The sequence below is a fragment of the Montipora foliosa genome, chromosome 12, assembly GCF_036669935.1.
Source record: "Montipora foliosa isolate CH-2021 chromosome 12, ASM3666993v2, whole genome shotgun sequence".
Classification (NCBI taxonomy): Eukaryota; Metazoa; Cnidaria; class Anthozoa; order Scleractinia; family Acroporidae; genus Montipora; species Montipora foliosa.
Genome location: NC_090880.1, coordinates 31,895,249 through 31,912,748, shown reverse-complemented (window position 1 = coordinate 31,912,748; position 17,500 = coordinate 31,895,249). Strand labels below are relative to the sequence as shown.

The 17,500-nt window shown below is 40.0% G+C and overlaps 3 protein-coding genes across 5 annotated transcripts in view; 1 reads left to right on the top strand and 2 right to left on the bottom strand.

Annotated features, from left to right (window-relative positions):
* LOC137978439 (fap1 adhesin-like) overlaps positions 1 to 17,500 on the top strand; it is a 32,170-nt gene that overhangs the window by 6,469 nt on the left and 8,201 nt on the right. For all 3 annotated transcript variants that reach the window (XM_068825368.1, XM_068825369.1, XM_068825367.1), the window contains 3 exons: positions 1 to 721; positions 1,587 to 1,751; positions 1,969 to 2,119. The exon at positions 1 to 721 is cut by the window's left edge and continues 448 nt beyond it. In XM_068825368.1, coding sequence (XP_068681469.1) covers positions 1 to 721; positions 1,587 to 1,751; positions 1,969 to 2,119 — 1,037 coding nt within the window. The remainder of the gene's footprint in view (positions 722 to 1,586; positions 1,752 to 1,968; positions 2,120 to 17,500) is intronic.
* LOC137978447 (vitrin-like) lies at positions 5,231 to 8,173 on the bottom strand. Its single transcript, XM_068825378.1, has 2 exons — positions 7,663 to 8,173; positions 5,231 to 6,495 (listed from the first exon to the last, which is right to left on the bottom strand). Exons 1-2 carry the CDS (start codon positions 7,766 to 7,768, stop codon positions 5,771 to 5,773), a joined length of 831 nt encoding a protein of 276 aa, XP_068681479.1. The 5' UTR covers positions 7,769 to 8,173; the 3' UTR covers positions 5,231 to 5,770.
* Positions 13,897 to 17,500, bottom strand: part of LOC137978448 (integrin alpha-L-like) — a 3,881-nt gene continuing 277 nt past the window's right edge. Inside the window, exon 2 of the mRNA XM_068825379.1 lies at positions 13,897 to 15,681. Within this exon, the coding sequence (XP_068681480.1) occupies positions 14,954 to 15,681 (728 nt within the window). The 3' untranslated portion in view covers positions 13,897 to 14,953. The remainder of the gene's footprint in view (positions 15,682 to 17,500) is intronic.

Below are 17,500 nucleotides of genomic sequence, written 5' to 3'. Positions count from 1 at the left end.
TACCCGAGAGTTTAGGAAAGGAATGTAAGGATACCGTAGTAGAAGAAAAACATTCACTGCCTGAGCTTCAAGAATCAAAGCAAGTAAAAGGAGCTGAGAGTAGTGATGACGACGAAAGCCTGACTTTGAGTGACATTAGTCTTCCAGATGGGAATGAACATTATGTACCTTCAGCTTTGCAAAAATCAGAGGGGCCTGATTACAATGATACTCAGGAATTTGTTAAGGTAAATGATGCAGCTCGCGAGGGGGAAGCAAATTTCGAAGAAGTCAGTAAACCAGCCATTGATCTTAATGCCCGGAAAAGTATCTCCGAAGACATAAGCGAGGATATTCCCGAATCCATAGCTTCGGAAATTAGCACGAAGGGCGGTCATTTTCAGTTACAAGAGGATGTGACACCGACAGGTGAACTCGGAGACGCTTCGGAACAAGCTAAGATAGTGACTTACAAGAACGCCCAAAATGAAAAGAAAGTAGATTCCGATGGCGTTTTGCTCAAAGATGACAGAAATCAGGACGCAGGTGGTTTCTTAACAAACAAAGATATAGAGAAGCCTGTGCAAATGAAGACAGACGAACCGAAGAAGCCAACGATCACTGAAGATGGTTTTATGGCCATTCTTCAAGCCGTTGATGCTGATGTTGAGGTGTCGTTCAGTCCAGAGGCGCTTTATCGATCGCCGCAATGCAGCTCAGACATGCGCGACGAAATAATAAGGTAAGGTAAGGTAAGGTAATGATCATTAGGATCACAACAGCGGCAAAAAATCATGGTACACATGATGACCCGGCTCAATGTTGATTGTATCATGTTTGCATGAAAAAAAAAAAAAAAAAACCCGTACGTTCGTCGCATAACATGGCATTAGTACAAAAACGGAACAAGAGAAACGGAGTGTTAAATCATCCTTCCGAGTACCCCGTGGTTGACCTCTGCTCAACTTCCTCGTCTACTGGGGCAAGAGAGAGACTCTGGCATAACCTGCTTACGTGCGTCCTAAATTATAGGGCATGGTATGTAATAAAATAGAAGATTGATTGGAAGAGCTGTTAAGTGTGAATTTCTTGCCTTAAAAGGAAAAAAAAAAAGACGTCAACTTGACTTGTTCAGTTGTCGCCAACACACTTCACCAGACTATAACACTGTTTCTTGGTGGGAACGAGGAGGGGTGAGTTTTTAAAGAAACGGTGTTGCTGCATCGGTGGGAGAGTGAAACACGAAAATTTGGCCAAATGATGAAGAAGTAGCTTCTTAAAAAAAACATACCCAATTCAACTGAGACTTGAGTACACAAACCATGCCCTCTTTTTAACCAAAACAGCTAAAATACCACACCCTTTGGGACCGCACATACCTATATAGCCCATATAAGGGAGTACCCCCTGAGAGGGTAATCCGACCTTTTTCACAATTGATCACCACTGAATTACCGGTAATTGTAAACACCAAATATTGAATTACTGTATGTAATTTGGGTATTGGACAATCAAATATTCAAAGCGACAGGATTGCAAATCAAGGTTTGAATTTTGTAAACCATCACATTGAAAAGCACTTTGGCTCAACTGATTTTATTATTCAGAGCTGCAGAAACGGGCAGTGGTCTCCAGTCTTTTGATCCAAACACGGTCAGTATGATTGCACTAGAAGAGCTGCCATTGTTGTTGTCCAGTTATCCCTCAGGATGCCTCATTCCAGACAGAGTATTTACGGAAGGACTTGATTTCAAGAAAGAGATAGAGCTAAGGTAAGTACATTCCAATGCATTACATTCAGGATTTCGCGAAAGAAATCATAATATTGTATGAATCTTCTATATCATTGATTAGCTCGTGCCGTATACACTACAGGAAGGTTGCCTGTTTTTCTTCAAAGAATTTAAATCATTCTTCACAATCTTCAGCTCATCCTCATTATTTGTTTTAGGTTTTTTTCTCTTAATGCCTAATCTCGTTTGTTCCTAGACGTCACGTTGAGAGTTCCCTGATCAAGTTGTGGAAATCTCTGTTTTCCCACCTTGTCAATGTGGTTACAAACAATGTGATGAATGCAGAAGAGATCGGCAAGATGTTTGGTCCCCTTCTTATCAACAAGTATTCAAAATTTGTCAAAGAGGTATGAAAGTTTCTTACATGAATAATCCCCAACAAAGACTAGACGTGCAGAAGGCAAGTTATAGCCTTTTCAACCGGAAAACGCCGATCGCTAGATTGTAGTTAATTCCTTTATAACCTTCATAGCAAGCGTTATCTTGCGAATAAAGCACTACTAGAATTTTTTTCTTGCTACTTGAAAATCGGTGCTACAGGCTAAGTCGGGCGCTTTCCTTTTGTCAGAACTGGCCGACCAGGCCCGTCAGTTTTGCAAAGAAAATGCAACAATTTGAAGGAACTCTTGCATGGTAATCCCTCGCATTCTTCTGGAGGAAAATATATCATCCTCGAAGTGTGTCATGATTTGAAGGCGTTGTAGAGATAGTCCTTCCAATGCTCGGTCTGGGCGGTCAGTGCTGTCAAATGGAAAGTGTCCTAAGGGAATTTGAAAACCAAAACAGGCAAGGCTGATTTAACGGTGCCAAAGGAAGGTAATGTCAGCATATGCCTAGTCAGTACCTTGCGAAATATCGGTCTCAGAGATAATTTATTCCTTCACTGTTCCATCAGCCTTGCTCTTTTGGGTTTTTATACTATAATTCTATCTTGCTGATTAGGGTCTGGAGTTTCTGTTTTGTCAAGCTGGTCCTTCCTTACGCAGTAATATGAGGGAATGCGCCCCAACGTTCGCGCAGCCAGAATGCTCTTTGGAGCTCTTCTCTCGCACGGGAATACTTTGTTGCTTTGTGGGTCTTTGTTTTATTCATTTTTATTGCCTTCAATCCCGTGCGGGGACCGGAAGAGAAAACTTTTAAACTTTTGTTTTAAATTCGGCGAGAGCGCGAGCGTCACCAAGAGTGTATAAGACTTTCATAGTCCTATGGCTCTTACTTGTTTCGTGCTTTGCGGGCATCACTGGGGGGGACGGGAGGGAAGGAAAGGATACACTTTCTGTCCCATCCCTCCTTTTCTATAATCCCTGCGGGTTTGCTGCGGTTTAAGACCGCGGTGCATGGTTGCGTAGGCTCCAATCGTGGCTTTATGGATGATACTTGTGTAGTATGATAGTTTGTTGATAGGGCAGTTGCATCAAGATCTTTATATGACCTTAGAACATCAATCTACAGGAAAAGTAGAGCTTTCTTCAAAAAATAAAAAGGCGTTTAAGATAGCGCGGAAGGGGCGAGGACAACCTTCGATCTACTTATATCTGTCTGAATCTAATCTCGCTTTCTCAATCGACATCTGTTATCCGTGGTCAATCCGCATTTAAGAGTTATTTGTCTAAATTTATCACAAACAAAACGTTATCTATTCGATAAGTGTAAAACACTCAACGTAAGTTGCCCGGTGTAATTGTCTTAGGTGTTTTTTTGTGTGTGGAAATGTCATTGCATTGCATGCACGATGACTAAAGGGATGATTTTTGAACGGCCTGCCACGCAGGCTAATTGTGCTAGCGTTTGTTATATCTTCGGCATTTCGATAAAATTTACAGTTTGACAAAAATCGAATGTCACTTAGTCGATGCAGCTGTTCATTGTCACGTAACACTTACTCACAGCCAGGCACACTTAGAAAGCGGTGCCAAACAAGTGATTTTTAATAGCATCATAGTGTGTGCGCCTTTCACTAACAATTTTTTAAAGATCTTAAATGATGAAAACGTTCATTTCTTCTTACTGTTTACTGTGGTATGTGCCACCTTCACTTTCCAAAAGTTGATGGAGCTGTCAACCGAAACGCATTTTACGCATACAAGCAATTTGAGTAATGCAAGTTTTCCAGTAATCGCTAGAAGACGGAGGCAAGGTTTGCACTCTTGATAAAACCTTTGTAAATTGTGACTGTATCTCCCGAGGCGAAGAAAACACGATAGTGAATTGGAAAAAATATGCGTCATTTGTTGAGAGTCACATAACTAAGTTTAGAATCCCACCCCCACTTCTCAAAATTTCTCAAATAATTCTGAATTCTTCAAACTCCACTACAGGTTTTACGGTAGCAAACTGATGACATCATTCAGTAGCTCCGGAAATTCATGTTTGATTCCATCAGGTCCTGAACCCTGTAAATATCGCGTGTTGTATTGATTTCAGTCAGGCGGTTTAATGAGTTGCAGATGAAACAAATGTACTGACATCTTTGACCCGTTTTATAACTGAACTCTTTGAAAAAAAAATCTTTTGAGATCTTCCGACTTGATGAGAACTCGAAACTTTTGCATTATTGCTGAGATAGTTCTGGAATCCACCCTATTTATTGTGGCACTTTTCTTCCAGTTGAAATTCCTGGCGGTGACACCTTGTAATTTAAGGACGTTGACTCGCTTTTGTGGGTTGAGAGAGAATTGACGGCTGAATTTTAAATTACAAAAAAAAAAAAAGAATTGACGGCTGAAGCAATCATGTTTGAGTGAATGCAACTTTTTTTTTTAAGGAATGGCGCCTTACCAGTTCCTAAATAGATTTGAGCATCAAAGTCTCTGTTTATCTTAGAGACACTAAGCGATTTACTTTACCCTCTCAGTAATTTAGATAAATGTCAGTCGTGTTTGTGAAAGAACCCTTCTTTCTACTTGTCATCCCATAAAAACATACGTTGATACCCTGTCACTGAAGGTATGAATTTCAGTTCTCTTCAATAGATGGTTTGCAATCAATGTCTAGAGACACAGATAACAGTGATGTAAGTTATGTACAATTGCTCAGTGGTGGACGAACAAAAGGAGCTAATGAAAGGTATTTGTTCTTGTTCACCAACATGGCGGTGATGACGTCAAACATGAAACCAGCTGTTGAGAACTTTCAAGATGTGCTTGGTCGGGTCATAGTTATAGAGGGGAATGGTTTGGAAGCTCGGCAAACATCAAAGGAGCAAACAAAGATGCCAAGATATAGGTTGGAAAGTCCACGACCGTGCACAATCTTTTGTTTTGAACTCATACACTATGCATGAATTACGTAACCAACACGTCTCTATTGGTTAGTTCCTCAGTACGGAGTAAACAACTATTGTGTTTTGTGCACGGTCAAGGCCAAAAAAGAGAACAAAAACCTACAACAAAGAAATTTGTCGGGTTTCATAACCATTCCCCTCTATTAACTATGGTCGGGTCCGTTAGAAAACAAGGTCAAGTTTTCTTTTCATGTATTGTTTTGATCAAGCTCTTTGCTCCTATATTCCACACAGCGTGATGAGATAGAGACTTGACTTGAAACTCCTCTTTCAACGTAATTACATGTACACCAAATTCGTCGATTTGAGATTTTTTATGTGCTTGAATCTTTTGTTAGCAAATGTTTCCTGCCTTTCTAGAAAGCTCGTGTTATCTCTGTTTTATCTTTCTAATTTCTTTAATCCTTTTTTAATTGAATAGTTGCTGTAAACGCGGTTGTTTGATGTTTTCATGGTGTGATTATTTTCTTTTTGGAAACTGATTTAAACGCTTTATCACTGCATACACCTTAAAGTTTATGATCGTTTCCAGCTTTTAATTTTCAAAGCTACTTTTCAAAGTTTAACCCTACCCCTAATAGTCTTCCATGTATATTGGGTTTTTTTTGTGTGCACATGTGTCCGAGCTGAGTTTGTCTGTATATAGGTGTGCGCAAAACTTGAACTCTTGCCTTGATGTGCTAGGTAATTTATCGCTGTCAGAGAGTCATAATTCTCAATATTCAGGGTTATACAGCCAAGATCGGGTCATATACTCCCTGATAATACGCCACGGTGGGATCATCTTGACCACTTTGAGTAACCCTTCCATGTCAGCCACCCGGTAAAGATGAGCGTCTGTGGAGCTAGCGAGACCTACGATCTCTGACATGCCTCTCATGTAACGTCCAACTGCGATCACGAATATTTGTGTTCCCGTGCTTTTGACCTGAAGTGCACGATACAACGTGTCTTCTTTAGCTATGTTTGACTGACCGTCTGTGACAATCAAGACTCGCTTTCTCAAGCCAGGTCGCGCTCCGTTTTCGCGTTGTAGAATCAGCTCCTGCAGGCACTTCCCAAGCGCGTCCTGTGTGTTCGTCTTTCCAGCTTCAAAAGGGATTTTTCGTAGATTGGAAATGGCATCTTGTTTCGAGCTGAAGTTAAAACTCACCGTAGCGTTGTATGAAAACGTAATGGCCGCGTAGCGTCTTTTTCTGTCTGCTTTTCCCGTCAGTAACTGTAGAGCGTGGATCGTCTTTTTGAAGTCTTTTTTACGTATGGATCCTGACGAGTCAATTATGAAAATGGCGTCGAACTGTGCGTAAAACTGAGAGGTGTCCACTTCAGAAGACCTGCGATGCCTTCTTCTGAACAGCCTCATCACACCGTGATCAATTCCAAGGTAGTGCCGCATTAGCTTTTTCGCCGTTTCTCGAGCGGGCGGAACTTTCTGGAACCCTGCAGTGAAATAAGTGAATAAAGAAAATATGGCAGCGTGAAGACAAGGTCACATTTCTTTGGCGGTAAATAATGTTGAAATTGCGCGAAAATCGTCATGTAGTACAAACGTAGTAAAACTTTACATAATCAGACAGGCCAAAAGGGGTTTGTAATGCTCAGAAGTAGTTTTTCTCAAAATGTACTTACAAAATTCACTTTTATCTTCCAAATACTGCTGGTATGCGCCATGAACTTATTGTTTAATGGACCATTCTTTATATGAATGCTTTTATCGGTCAGTCGGTATTCATATCAGTGTCCTAAAACGCTTTAGAGAATTGCCATACAATGAAACGTTTAAAGTCAAGCCGCTATAACACTAAGTATCTTTGCCCCAAGCATGTGCGTCATAAGTTCACCATTAGAGTTATTACTACTGAAAAAAAAGACGTTTAAATCTTTTCTTCACATATTCAAGCCAGTTTATGGCCGTGAAAAGGTTCCAGTCATTTAGAATATTTCGTTCATCCTGTCGAACATCTCGAACATCTCGAACATCTCGACATCTCGACATAATAAAAATCTCAGGTGGGGAACTAGTTCTTTCGTTTCTTTTTAGGTTTCAATTCCGCCACGTACTGAGTAATAAATTTTCTTGAGGAATTCAACGCTAACGAGAAGGTTGAAAACAGAAAATGTCTCATTGCTGAATACTAATACTCATGATGCATGTAGTCCTTTCGCCGATAACAGATTGAGTGACCGTCTTTATGTTAGAGTAATCCTTAGTTGAGTAGTAATTTGTTTATGCTAGCTAGACTATTGTGGGAACACTTTTAAAATAAGATCACAAGTTGACATGATATACTCCTAAAACGATAAAAACTTGCTAAGTGTAATATATCTGCATGTACGCTTCTCCGCTTCACCATAAAATTGTGGAAGTTAGAAGATTACAGCAAATGCTATAGTTCGTTAAACTATCTTCAAAGTTCTTTTTTCATATTTTGATACGAGAGCAGGTGAACCTGGCGAATCCCTTCGATTACTAAATAAAGAGGCGTCAATATTCATCATTCGACTTCAAATCCGGTGATCCATTTGCTGCCCAGCTGGGGAGCGACGTGCGCTCCCAAAGAAAAAGTAAAAACGGGAAGAATATAGCAAAAAAAGACGGGTACTCACGTTCCAAGGGATCAACATCGTACTTCTTGGTCCTTTCCCAGATAAATCCTGGACACTTAGTTGCAAAACCAAGCACCAATGCGACAATCAGCAACACTTTACACATATTGACGGTAACTGTTTCAGAGCTTTGCGCTCCAATGACTGTTGTCTATGGCTTTAGTTGCACGTCTGACTGATTATGTAAAGGTCCTCAGTATATAACAGCAGGATGAATAACATGCATACTTTTTGTTTGTTTGTGTTGACACTTTGTTCTTGAAACAGTCAAGTTTCATAGTGTTCATGCAGTGGAGGTGGAGACGAAAAGTCTGGAAACTTTTTGCATGACGAAAATTTACGTTCCGATGAGAGAGAAACAACAGAAAAATTGGACCTGATTGATTTTTTTCGCTACGGTAAACATATAAATTTCAGAAACTTCATGGCTAGTGGCTGAATTAGTAGGATTATTAAGCGTTTGTTAAGTACCTGACAACACATCAACTGCATAATAGTCAGTGTTGGAAATTTTATCATAATAACTGTGATTTTATTCGAGAGACTGGTGATGAAAATAATTTTTTTAACCATTTACTTGGTATTTATTTTTTGTCTTTTTTCTTAATTTTAAAACAAGTGAAGCTATGATTCTCGCAGGTATGAACGCAATTTTAGCAATTGCTTAGAGAAGTCTGAAAAATTCAGGACTTCAACGGGGTTTAAACCCCGTGACCTCGCGACTGAGCTTTGAAGCCACTGACGTTGGGTGCTGGTCATTTGCGGATTTAAGTGTTCCCAATTGCTAAAATTGGGTTCATAACTGCGAGGATCATAGCTTCACTTGATTTCATATCCGCAGTTCAATACCCTAATTTTATAAATCATTTCGTTCATTAATTTAAACAATTAGTTTGAATGTTTCACTGACCAAAGACTTCAAAAATCGTTACAGACTTGGCGTGAATAGAAGTGTTATATTGTTTCGATACTATACGTTTCTTAAATAATAGTAAGAGCTACAAATAAATTGCACTTTTTAAATGTGTAAATTCAACTTCACTTCTACCAGTACCGCCACATTCGTCCATGGGGACCCCCCACTCCCATGTGATTTTAGTGTCCTCAAACTTAGCAGCAGGAGTTTAATTAGCAGACTGGCGGACGAGAGGGGTGATTTTAGAAACATGCATGCGGGCATGCATGGATGCACCACAGCTGTATATTGCGATTTTTGATTTCCAGTTTTTCAAAGGTAAAGGTAAAGTCTTCCACGAGCCTAGAAGGCCCACCAGGCCGGCACGTATCTCCAGTTTCTGTAGCATGAAGCGACTGGGAGTATTACTACTCCCCCCTGGGATGGGATGCTAGTCCATCGCAGGGTTACCCCCAGCATTAACTTCGCCGGTACCCATTTATACATCTGGGTGGAGAGAGGCACCGTTAGAGTAAAGTGTCTTGTCTAGGAACACAACATAACGTCCCCAGCCAGGACCCGAACCCGGACCACTCGATCCGGAGTCGAGCGCACTAACCATGAGGCCACTGCGCCTCCCACAGTTTTTCAAAGGTACTGGTCTAGAGCCGCTCCGCTTAATTTTGGTTTTTATAGTTTTTACACGTCGAGTTGAATGGTTTTGAAGTAATTTGGATTCAAGTACGACCACCGTGGCTCCTCAGGGGATTGTCTTGCATTATAGCAGCCTGTGTTTACCATCCACAAAGTGAATATGGCGCCACGGATTTGGAAATTTTAAACTATCTTTAGTCCATGACGAAAATCGAGTCTCCTTATCATAGCTGTGAATTTCTGGTCGCCGGCGATTTCAACAGGCTTGACACGTCTGGCTTTAACAAGGTCGCCTTCAATCTTAAACGAATAGAAAGCCTTGCACGAATAAAAAGCCTTAGCATGAATTTTCGAGAAGTCATTTGATTAATTTATGGTAAACAACCGTGTAAAAATATTCTTTTTAACTTGTTAATGAAAGTTTGTTTACAAGATGTTGTTTTGTATAACTATGTAGAAAGTGATAAAGTGATATCTTTTTGCAATCTGTCCACCTTTTGACATTTCGCACATCTCTCTGGATACTGCATTTTGAAGGAAGATCACAAATGTTGGACTAGACCACCAGAAAGAAGAACTTTTTACAATTCGAACTGTTTTCAGCGTCAACTCAATAGTTTAGCCACTTTCCCTTTTTGAAGTCAAACTTTTGATGTTAGTGCGTTTCGACGGTGTTTTTATCAGTTGACCCGTCTCTGCAGACCCCTTTGATCAGGGGCGCCCAATGTCAATTTTCGGAAAATATCTGTTCGGAAGACAATTTGAGATCTAGAATTTTCGGAATATTTGTAGTAAAATTTCTTGCTTGCCTGCCTGTCCTAGGATTTTCGAACATCTAAAAAATGGTATAATTGCCCATTTTTAACGGATTTTTTTACCCTAAAATGGTCTCCTAGAATTTTCTGGAGCCTTTTTTCTGGCTGAAATTTTCCGAAAAGGTAAGTTTTGATCCCTAGAATTTTCGGATCACTAGACTTTCAGCTAGGGAATCCGAACAGATGAAAAATTTTTTAGGGGATAAAAATATGCCTATATCTACCGTTTAAATACTAAAATACGTTTAACAATGCTATGTTTAAGTGGTTTTGAACTATATTCTCGTTGAGTGCCCCTGTTTGATTCCATATGATCTGCAACGGTCTACGATCGGTCTGCGACACGATCCTAATGGTCGGGAAAGTTGAATCTAGTTCTACTTCCCCGACCATTACGACTGTGTGGCAGACCGTTGCGGATCATATGGACACCAGGCTTAAGTTAAGTGAATTCGCTCCGTCATCAAATTTTTATGGGTGAGGCGTTTTTCACTCTGCACTGCCACGAGATTGAAAAGCTGTAAAGGCGCGCTCGACGTGCGTGATATAGTGAAGCGTTGGACATTCTATATATTCCAGCTATGAGCCGAAGTGTGACTCGGTGTGAAGAAATACCATGACAAGTTACGCAATCTATTACCACAGTTTTCGATCTTTATCTTGATTATTGCTTAAAATTATGTTAACATAGCTTTATCCTCTTTGTCTCGAGACATGATATATTTATACATGTTAGATGTTTTTGTTACCTACGTTTCCGGAAGTAAAGTAATTTCGTAATTCAGTCCGCTTGGAGGTTGTATTTTAAGTTTTCAATTACGCGTTGTGTAAAGTCTGTAAAGTGCTTTAGGATATTTTAGCGCTATACCAATGGAGGTTATTATTAATGAGTTAACTTAATAGACTATCTACCCATCTATCAACCTGTTATCATTGGAATGACGTCTAACCACTGGGATTTTGATTGAAATTTAATTTATTTGATTGAAAGAGCATTCTTATAGCTTTTGTGCAGCCTATGGAAAAAGTGATGAAATACTTTAGAATGAATAAGTACCTAGTAACAATAGATATGGATCGCAGAATGGTGGACTCTTGCAATATACCCAAGTATTGTTTCGTTCCGACTGAGGAAAAACGCATTTTACTGCATAAGGTATCGTCTGAATGCCATATGATGGCATGTCATGCGCCTCGATTTCACGGTAGGTACTCGAGCCCGTGTACAAAAATCGCATGCTCGCGTTTATCTTTTCTTTACCCGTTTTGGTAAGTAATCGTGTTTATTTATTCAAGCACTGTCATAGAGGTATGACTGGTTCTACTCATGAAAGCATAGGCGTGCTTTGCGGTCCTGTCTTTTCTAGGTTCATCGACATTGTCGAGCTCGAAGTGTGACTTTTGTCAAGTGGGCTAGTTTTCAGTTCAACTTCTATATACGTTCGGAGTTTCAAAATTCTGCCGGTATGTCCAAATCGGCCATTGAATCTGGATGAAATCAGTTTAGAGTATTTTAAAGTGATACTATGACCAAAAAATCAATTTTTATTTTTCGTTGAATTTCAATTTTTTGTTAACTAAACACTAAGTGACCGAAGTTTTAAGCGTTGATTAAAAAAAAAAAACACCTGTTTATTTTAACTGGAATTTTCCAATTTAATGGTCCGCCATTGCTAACTTTAAGATCTTGAGAGAACTGGATCGAGGAGAAAATGACGCCAAAGGGTTACTTGTTTAAGAATGCAATGCGTGTGTACGCCGCGGAATTAATATGCAGCACGGAAGTTTAGGCTTTCAGACTATTAAACTCGCGTTTTGCATACAGCTTTTTCGAGAAAGGTTTTCCAAAAGAAGCATAAAAGCGTACGCGACAATACTGAAAGGCATTATGGTAAACTGTCGGTTTGAGTCAACGTAGAAATACATGCTCGTGTTTTGTTACTGACATTGAGATATGAGTGAGTTTCAAAATTCAGTCAAATGATCCAGGCCATGAATTAGTAACAAAGGGTTAGGATTCACAGAGAAGGCATGATTCTGACGACTTTAACCTTACTTATTTTATGCCATGTTTCCCAGAAAAAGTCGGAGAAAAAGATACCAAAAATGGTGGCGCATGTGCAGAGCCATCGTTTTTGCTAAAGAACCGTTTTGTTTTTGGACGTGTTTTGGTAGCGTGATAGCGAGAGAGAGTTTCAACATAAGCCTGTGCCACTTCATCAACGCTATATCCTAAGAACTCTTTCATCCAAATAGGTCGCCACCATAGGTCTTCACTGGACTGTCGTGGCATCTTCGATTCTTAGCGTTCACTACAAGTTGAATTGATTTTAATGAATATCTCCCATACTACCTTTCGGCATTGTCGCGAAAGCTCTTACGCTTCTTTTGGACAAACTTTCGCGAAACAGCTGAATAAAATAAGCTGCATTCACACGATGAAATTTTAAGCTAGTGAGCCTTTGACGTCACTTTTCCCTGGATCCTCTGAGGTCCAATCGGTCAGTTTTGAACGTGAGTAATGGTAGACTTTGAAAGCCAAAACTTACACTCAAAGTAAACGGCCTTTGTATAAAAATGAAAGCTCAAAATTTTGCCAGTGAAGTGTACAGCAATCAAACTTTCAAGATCTGAAGAAAAGAAAGAATCACTATGAAGATATTTAGTTGAAAAGGTAGTAGAAGGTTTTTATACTGACCTCGAAACACACCAACTTAAGTGTAAACGGTATTATTATAAATTTCATTGGAGAATCTCGGTTAATTTTCATTCATATCTGCGCTCTTTGGAAACTGATGTAACAGTAAAGTAATATGAAATAAGTATAGGAAATCGTATGAACGCGAGTGCATTTCGTGATTTATCGACACGAGTGATGTTTTGAAAGTTCTCAAAATTGCACTCGCCTACGGCTCGTGCAATTTGAGAACTTTCAAAACATCACGAGTGGACCATAAATCACTGACGAAATGCACATGCAGGTTTATACGAGTTTTTATTTATTGTATTCTCAACAAAATTACTCAAACGCGCTACTTTGTTCGTGCTCGTATTCTTCCAGTTTTGGGTTTAGTTTTCTTTCAGTCGCCCATGTTTGCCAGCCGGACATTCAACCAAGTCTGTGTAGCTTTCAACGTGTTTTTGGTTTTCGCATTTTCTTTAAGTTGGTGAACGATGTTTTGGTTTGACAAAGCAAACCGACTGTCAGCCATTTTTTTCACTTTGGTGTTCAAATTTGGCGCTTCCCCGGTGTTTCCATAGCAACTTCCGTATTGCACTCCATAACCTGGATTGCACTCTAAAACCTACGTATGCATTCGCCATTGGCCAATCAGAAACAAGATGTTTTGTTGAGTATATAATAAGAAACGAAACACACATAACAACGACCACAAAACATCAGAAGAACGTGGTTGCACAGTTTACATTTGTGCACTTGAAAACCGCTGGGCATGTTTACTGTGAGCTCGTCTAGTGAAATGCTAAAAAATGCTAAAATCGACTTTTATCCTGCCACTTTTATCCCCCCCCCCCCCCCCACCACTCGTTCAAACGACGGATAGCGCTAGCCACTGGATAAATCACTATCTACTGGATAACTCAATTGGTTTTGCTAGTGTTTATCCGCTGCTTAGTGTCGGATTTATCATCCACCTTTTGAACGACATAGGCCTGGTATTTAAGGTACTGGGATCCTAAAAGAATAGTAAGCTGTTCATCTGTGCTCGCAGCACATATAGTTATAGTTCTTTCCTTTCTTTGTCTTTCATCAGGGATTTGTGTTGCACAAAGCTGTTAGAATCCGGAAATCTCATTACTGAGCCTGTGCAGCCGGATATTCCACGCATGAACATTGCTTCTTGTTTCGAAGAAATTCCCTCTGTCAGCAACGTTTTTAAAGACTAAATCTTTTAAGCGAACCTTAGTATAGCCAAGAGCTTTCGAACGCTCTTGCGAAACAACAGACAAAGGATCATTCGATAGTGTCAGTACTTATTGTCAACAAGAATAGGTAATTTGAAGTACGAGAAATCCTAGTAAATCCATTTAAGGGAGAAAGGAAGTAGTATTCACAAATGTATTCGCTGTTAATATTCAAACTTTTCACATTCCATGTCTTGCGATATTTTAGTCAACAGATTCAAGTTTCATGTTAATATTTACTTTCACCAAGTGCGTGAGATCTTGATGTTTACGTATCTTTCTCGCTATCATGTCAACAACTATACACACATGCATTATTCAATGCAATAAATCACAAACTTTGTTGACACTCTCTGAAGAGGGCATTTCGATGGCAGTATATCTCAACTGATGCCTACTAAGATAAAGCTGAAACATTCTAAAGCTACAGAAATAGTTTTAGAACTTTGGATTTATTGTTGTCAGTGTTCATTTCGGAGATTTCATTCGTAAACGATTAATTAATGATGTCTACAAGGCAGGGTTGTATCATTCTTTCAAATTCGAGGCTCGAGGCGAAGCGGTGTACATATTCATTCATTGTTCCTGAACTTCAAGATATTTAAACAAGGAAAATCAATTAAAATTTAAGTGAAACACGAGAAACTTCTACACCCAGATAGTGAATCGAAATTCAATCAAGTGCGTGCAAGTATGGATCATTGTGTAAAAAATGACGAAGCGTGGGATGTATTATGTCTGTGGTTAGAAATACCAATAATTCCACCGAAGTCTTTGCAAAACATGCTAATCTCATTTCTGTTTGACTGGCTGGCTGGCTAGTAGCTGCTTACAAAACTAATATATCTGCTAACAACTGCAATGCGATTTGTTCAGCTAAGTCTGTAACTATAGATTACCACCAATGGAGAATGCTCGCGAGACAAAACACTTTAACCTTTTGCGGTTAGCGTCTTTTGTGTGTCAGGTTTTTTTTTTTTCATGGAAGTCGCGGTATACTTAATCAACTGTTGATTTCGTCTTGGCCATACCCGTAGCGATATTTTTCCTTGACCCAAGGTGGCTGCACTTGATTAATGTATCTCCAGGGTGGTATAAGCCGAGTTATTTGCAGTAATGACATGGTATCCACTACCCGATACAGATGCTTGTTCGTACTACTTGCTATACCAACCAGTTCCTGTATTCCGGGCATGTAGTTACCAACACCGATCACGAACACTTCAACGCCTGTAAGTCTTAGTTGAAGCGCGCGATACAAGGTGAGATGAACGTTCATGTTAGAACTGCCATCGGAGAGCAAGAGAACTCGCTTCTTAGCGCCTGGGCGCAGTTTAGAGTTTTCCTTTTGGAATAGTTCGGTGCGGCATTTCTGCAGTGCTTCCTGCGTGTTTGTTTTGTCGCCAATAAATTTTACTCTTGTGCGTAGAAACCGTTTTGCTCTCTTATAATCCGTGAAATCAAAGGCAACAATCGCTTTATCAGAGAATGTTATTGCCGCATAATGTGTGTCAGGACGGGCTTTATGGATAAGCACCTCCAATGCTTTGACACCTCGGTAAAAGTCGCGTTTGCGAATAGAGTTTGAAGCGTCGAATACAAGCACAACATCATACTTCGTCTTGTCCTCAATAGCCCTTCTGTTTCTCGTTCGGAATTCACTTTCACTTCTGATGAAAAACTGTTCAATTTTCTTGGCTGTGACTCTTTCTTTAGGAACGCGTTGAAATCCTGTTAAAAGAAAATTGCACAGTTCATCTTAAAAGGCCGTTTTGACTTAGAATTATCAGTCTTCCTCCAGTGAGAAAGCGAGTCATGAAGTAAATTATACTGAACAGAACTGGTTATTGCATTGAATCACACTAAACACCATTTTTGCAATATGCGTGATTTTTCTCGATAACCGTTAATCATTTACGTGTTCCTTTCTTTGTATGAGTTTCAATGTTTTTAAGCTGTTCATATCAAAAGGATAAACTTAAACTTTTTTCTGCAACAAACTTTTGCAACCTTGCTGTGGAACAACTGACGTACTGAGTGCGGATTGGCGTGAGTTGTTACTTACGATGGTTGGCAGCCCTGTAGCGGCAACGCGTGGCATCTATAACGTAGGGACTGCTTCCAAGCCATCCCAAAGCTGTAAATTATTAATTTGCTTCATAACAATTTACTGTACGCATTCATGCGTCTGAGCATTGAGTTTTAAGACGGGTGTCTACAAAACGAAATTAGTGGGGTCTTCGTTTTGTAGATAAGGCCGGCTCGAACTACAAAATGAAGACCCTCGCTTAAATGCTTTGTTCGAGTGTTATGTAATATCGCGGACGGCAGCCTACTGTGGACTGTGTTATTTGTGTCCTCCGTTTCATTGTTTCGGAATTGAAAATGCCCTGAAGCTATTCGCTTAAACAAGTGATTGATTGAGCCATTGATTTCGTGTCAGCTTGTAACGAACAAAGCATTCAAGCGAGGGTCTTCGTTTTGTAGTTCGAGCCGGCCTTATCAACAAAACGAAGACCCCACTAATTTTGCATCATTTGGTGCCTGAGGCAAGGCGTTTAACCGGTTTGACTGTCTCTGGTTTCATAGGCCTGCAAAAAAAAAAAACTAGTCTTCGTTGTTGAGTCTTAGGTCTTAGGTCTTAGGTCTTAGGTCTTCGTTTTGTAGACACCCGTTTTATTAAGACACTGCGAATTGGTTTGTTTGAGTGTATGAGTGGCGGAAATAGCGAGGGAATCTACAATTGTAGGTTACAAAACAACCCGCTTTTTGGCAACCTTACTTTCTACGAAGGTTTGTTACTAATTTGATTGCGATGTCAGCGTTCTCGTTCCTGTCGTCATGCCCTCAATCTGGTCAATCTCGGGGTGCAGAGATGGTGCAGTGGTGAGAGCACTCGCCTCCAGCCAATGTGGCCCGGGTTCGATTCCCAGACTCGGCGTCATATGTGGGTTGAGTTTGTTGGTTCTCTACTCTGCACCGAGAAGTTTTCTCCGAGTACTCCGGTTTCCCCTCTCCTCAAAAAACCAACATTTGACTTGATTTGTGTTAATTGTTAATTTCGATTTACAGTGTCCACGATTAGTGCTTCAGCGCTAGAACGACTAGACACTTAAATAAAGTTCCTTTGACTTGTCCTCTTATGATTGTAGCCGTTAATATAATTCAAGGCTAACTGTTTTGCAATCAGTCCTCTTAATCGTAGACATGCGACTTGATTAGACGCAATAACGGCCGGACATCAACTGATATGAGTAACGTTTGGGACGAATCAGACAAACCTTATAGCGATACGACCAGACTTTTATCATGGTGGACCTTAACGAAATTCGCGAAATTGGCCCGCTTTACCCGGCAACCTATGTTGTGCGATGGAGCTTTCTTGTGATAGTTTCACCATGTTTCCTTCAGTTAAAAGGCACAAAACTTTACTTTCCTTTGTCGCCTTTTACTATTTTTCTGGCCACCTTCGCGGATCTTGGGGCAGTCTATAGATTAAATCCACTCAGTTTCCTCAAACTAATGCGCAGTATGCCCTTGAATTGATAGA

Excerpts from the sequence above, each read along its gene's own strand:
- LOC137978447 (XM_068825378.1), bottom strand. The coding sequence starts at position 7,768 with ATGTGTAAAGTGTTGCTGATTGTCGCATTGGTGCTTGGTTTTGCAACT. Across the intron at positions 6,496-7,662 it reads CGATGTTGATCCCTTGGAAC|GGTTCCAGAAAGTTCCGCCC; the intron begins GTGAGTACCCGT and ends ATTTCACTGCAG.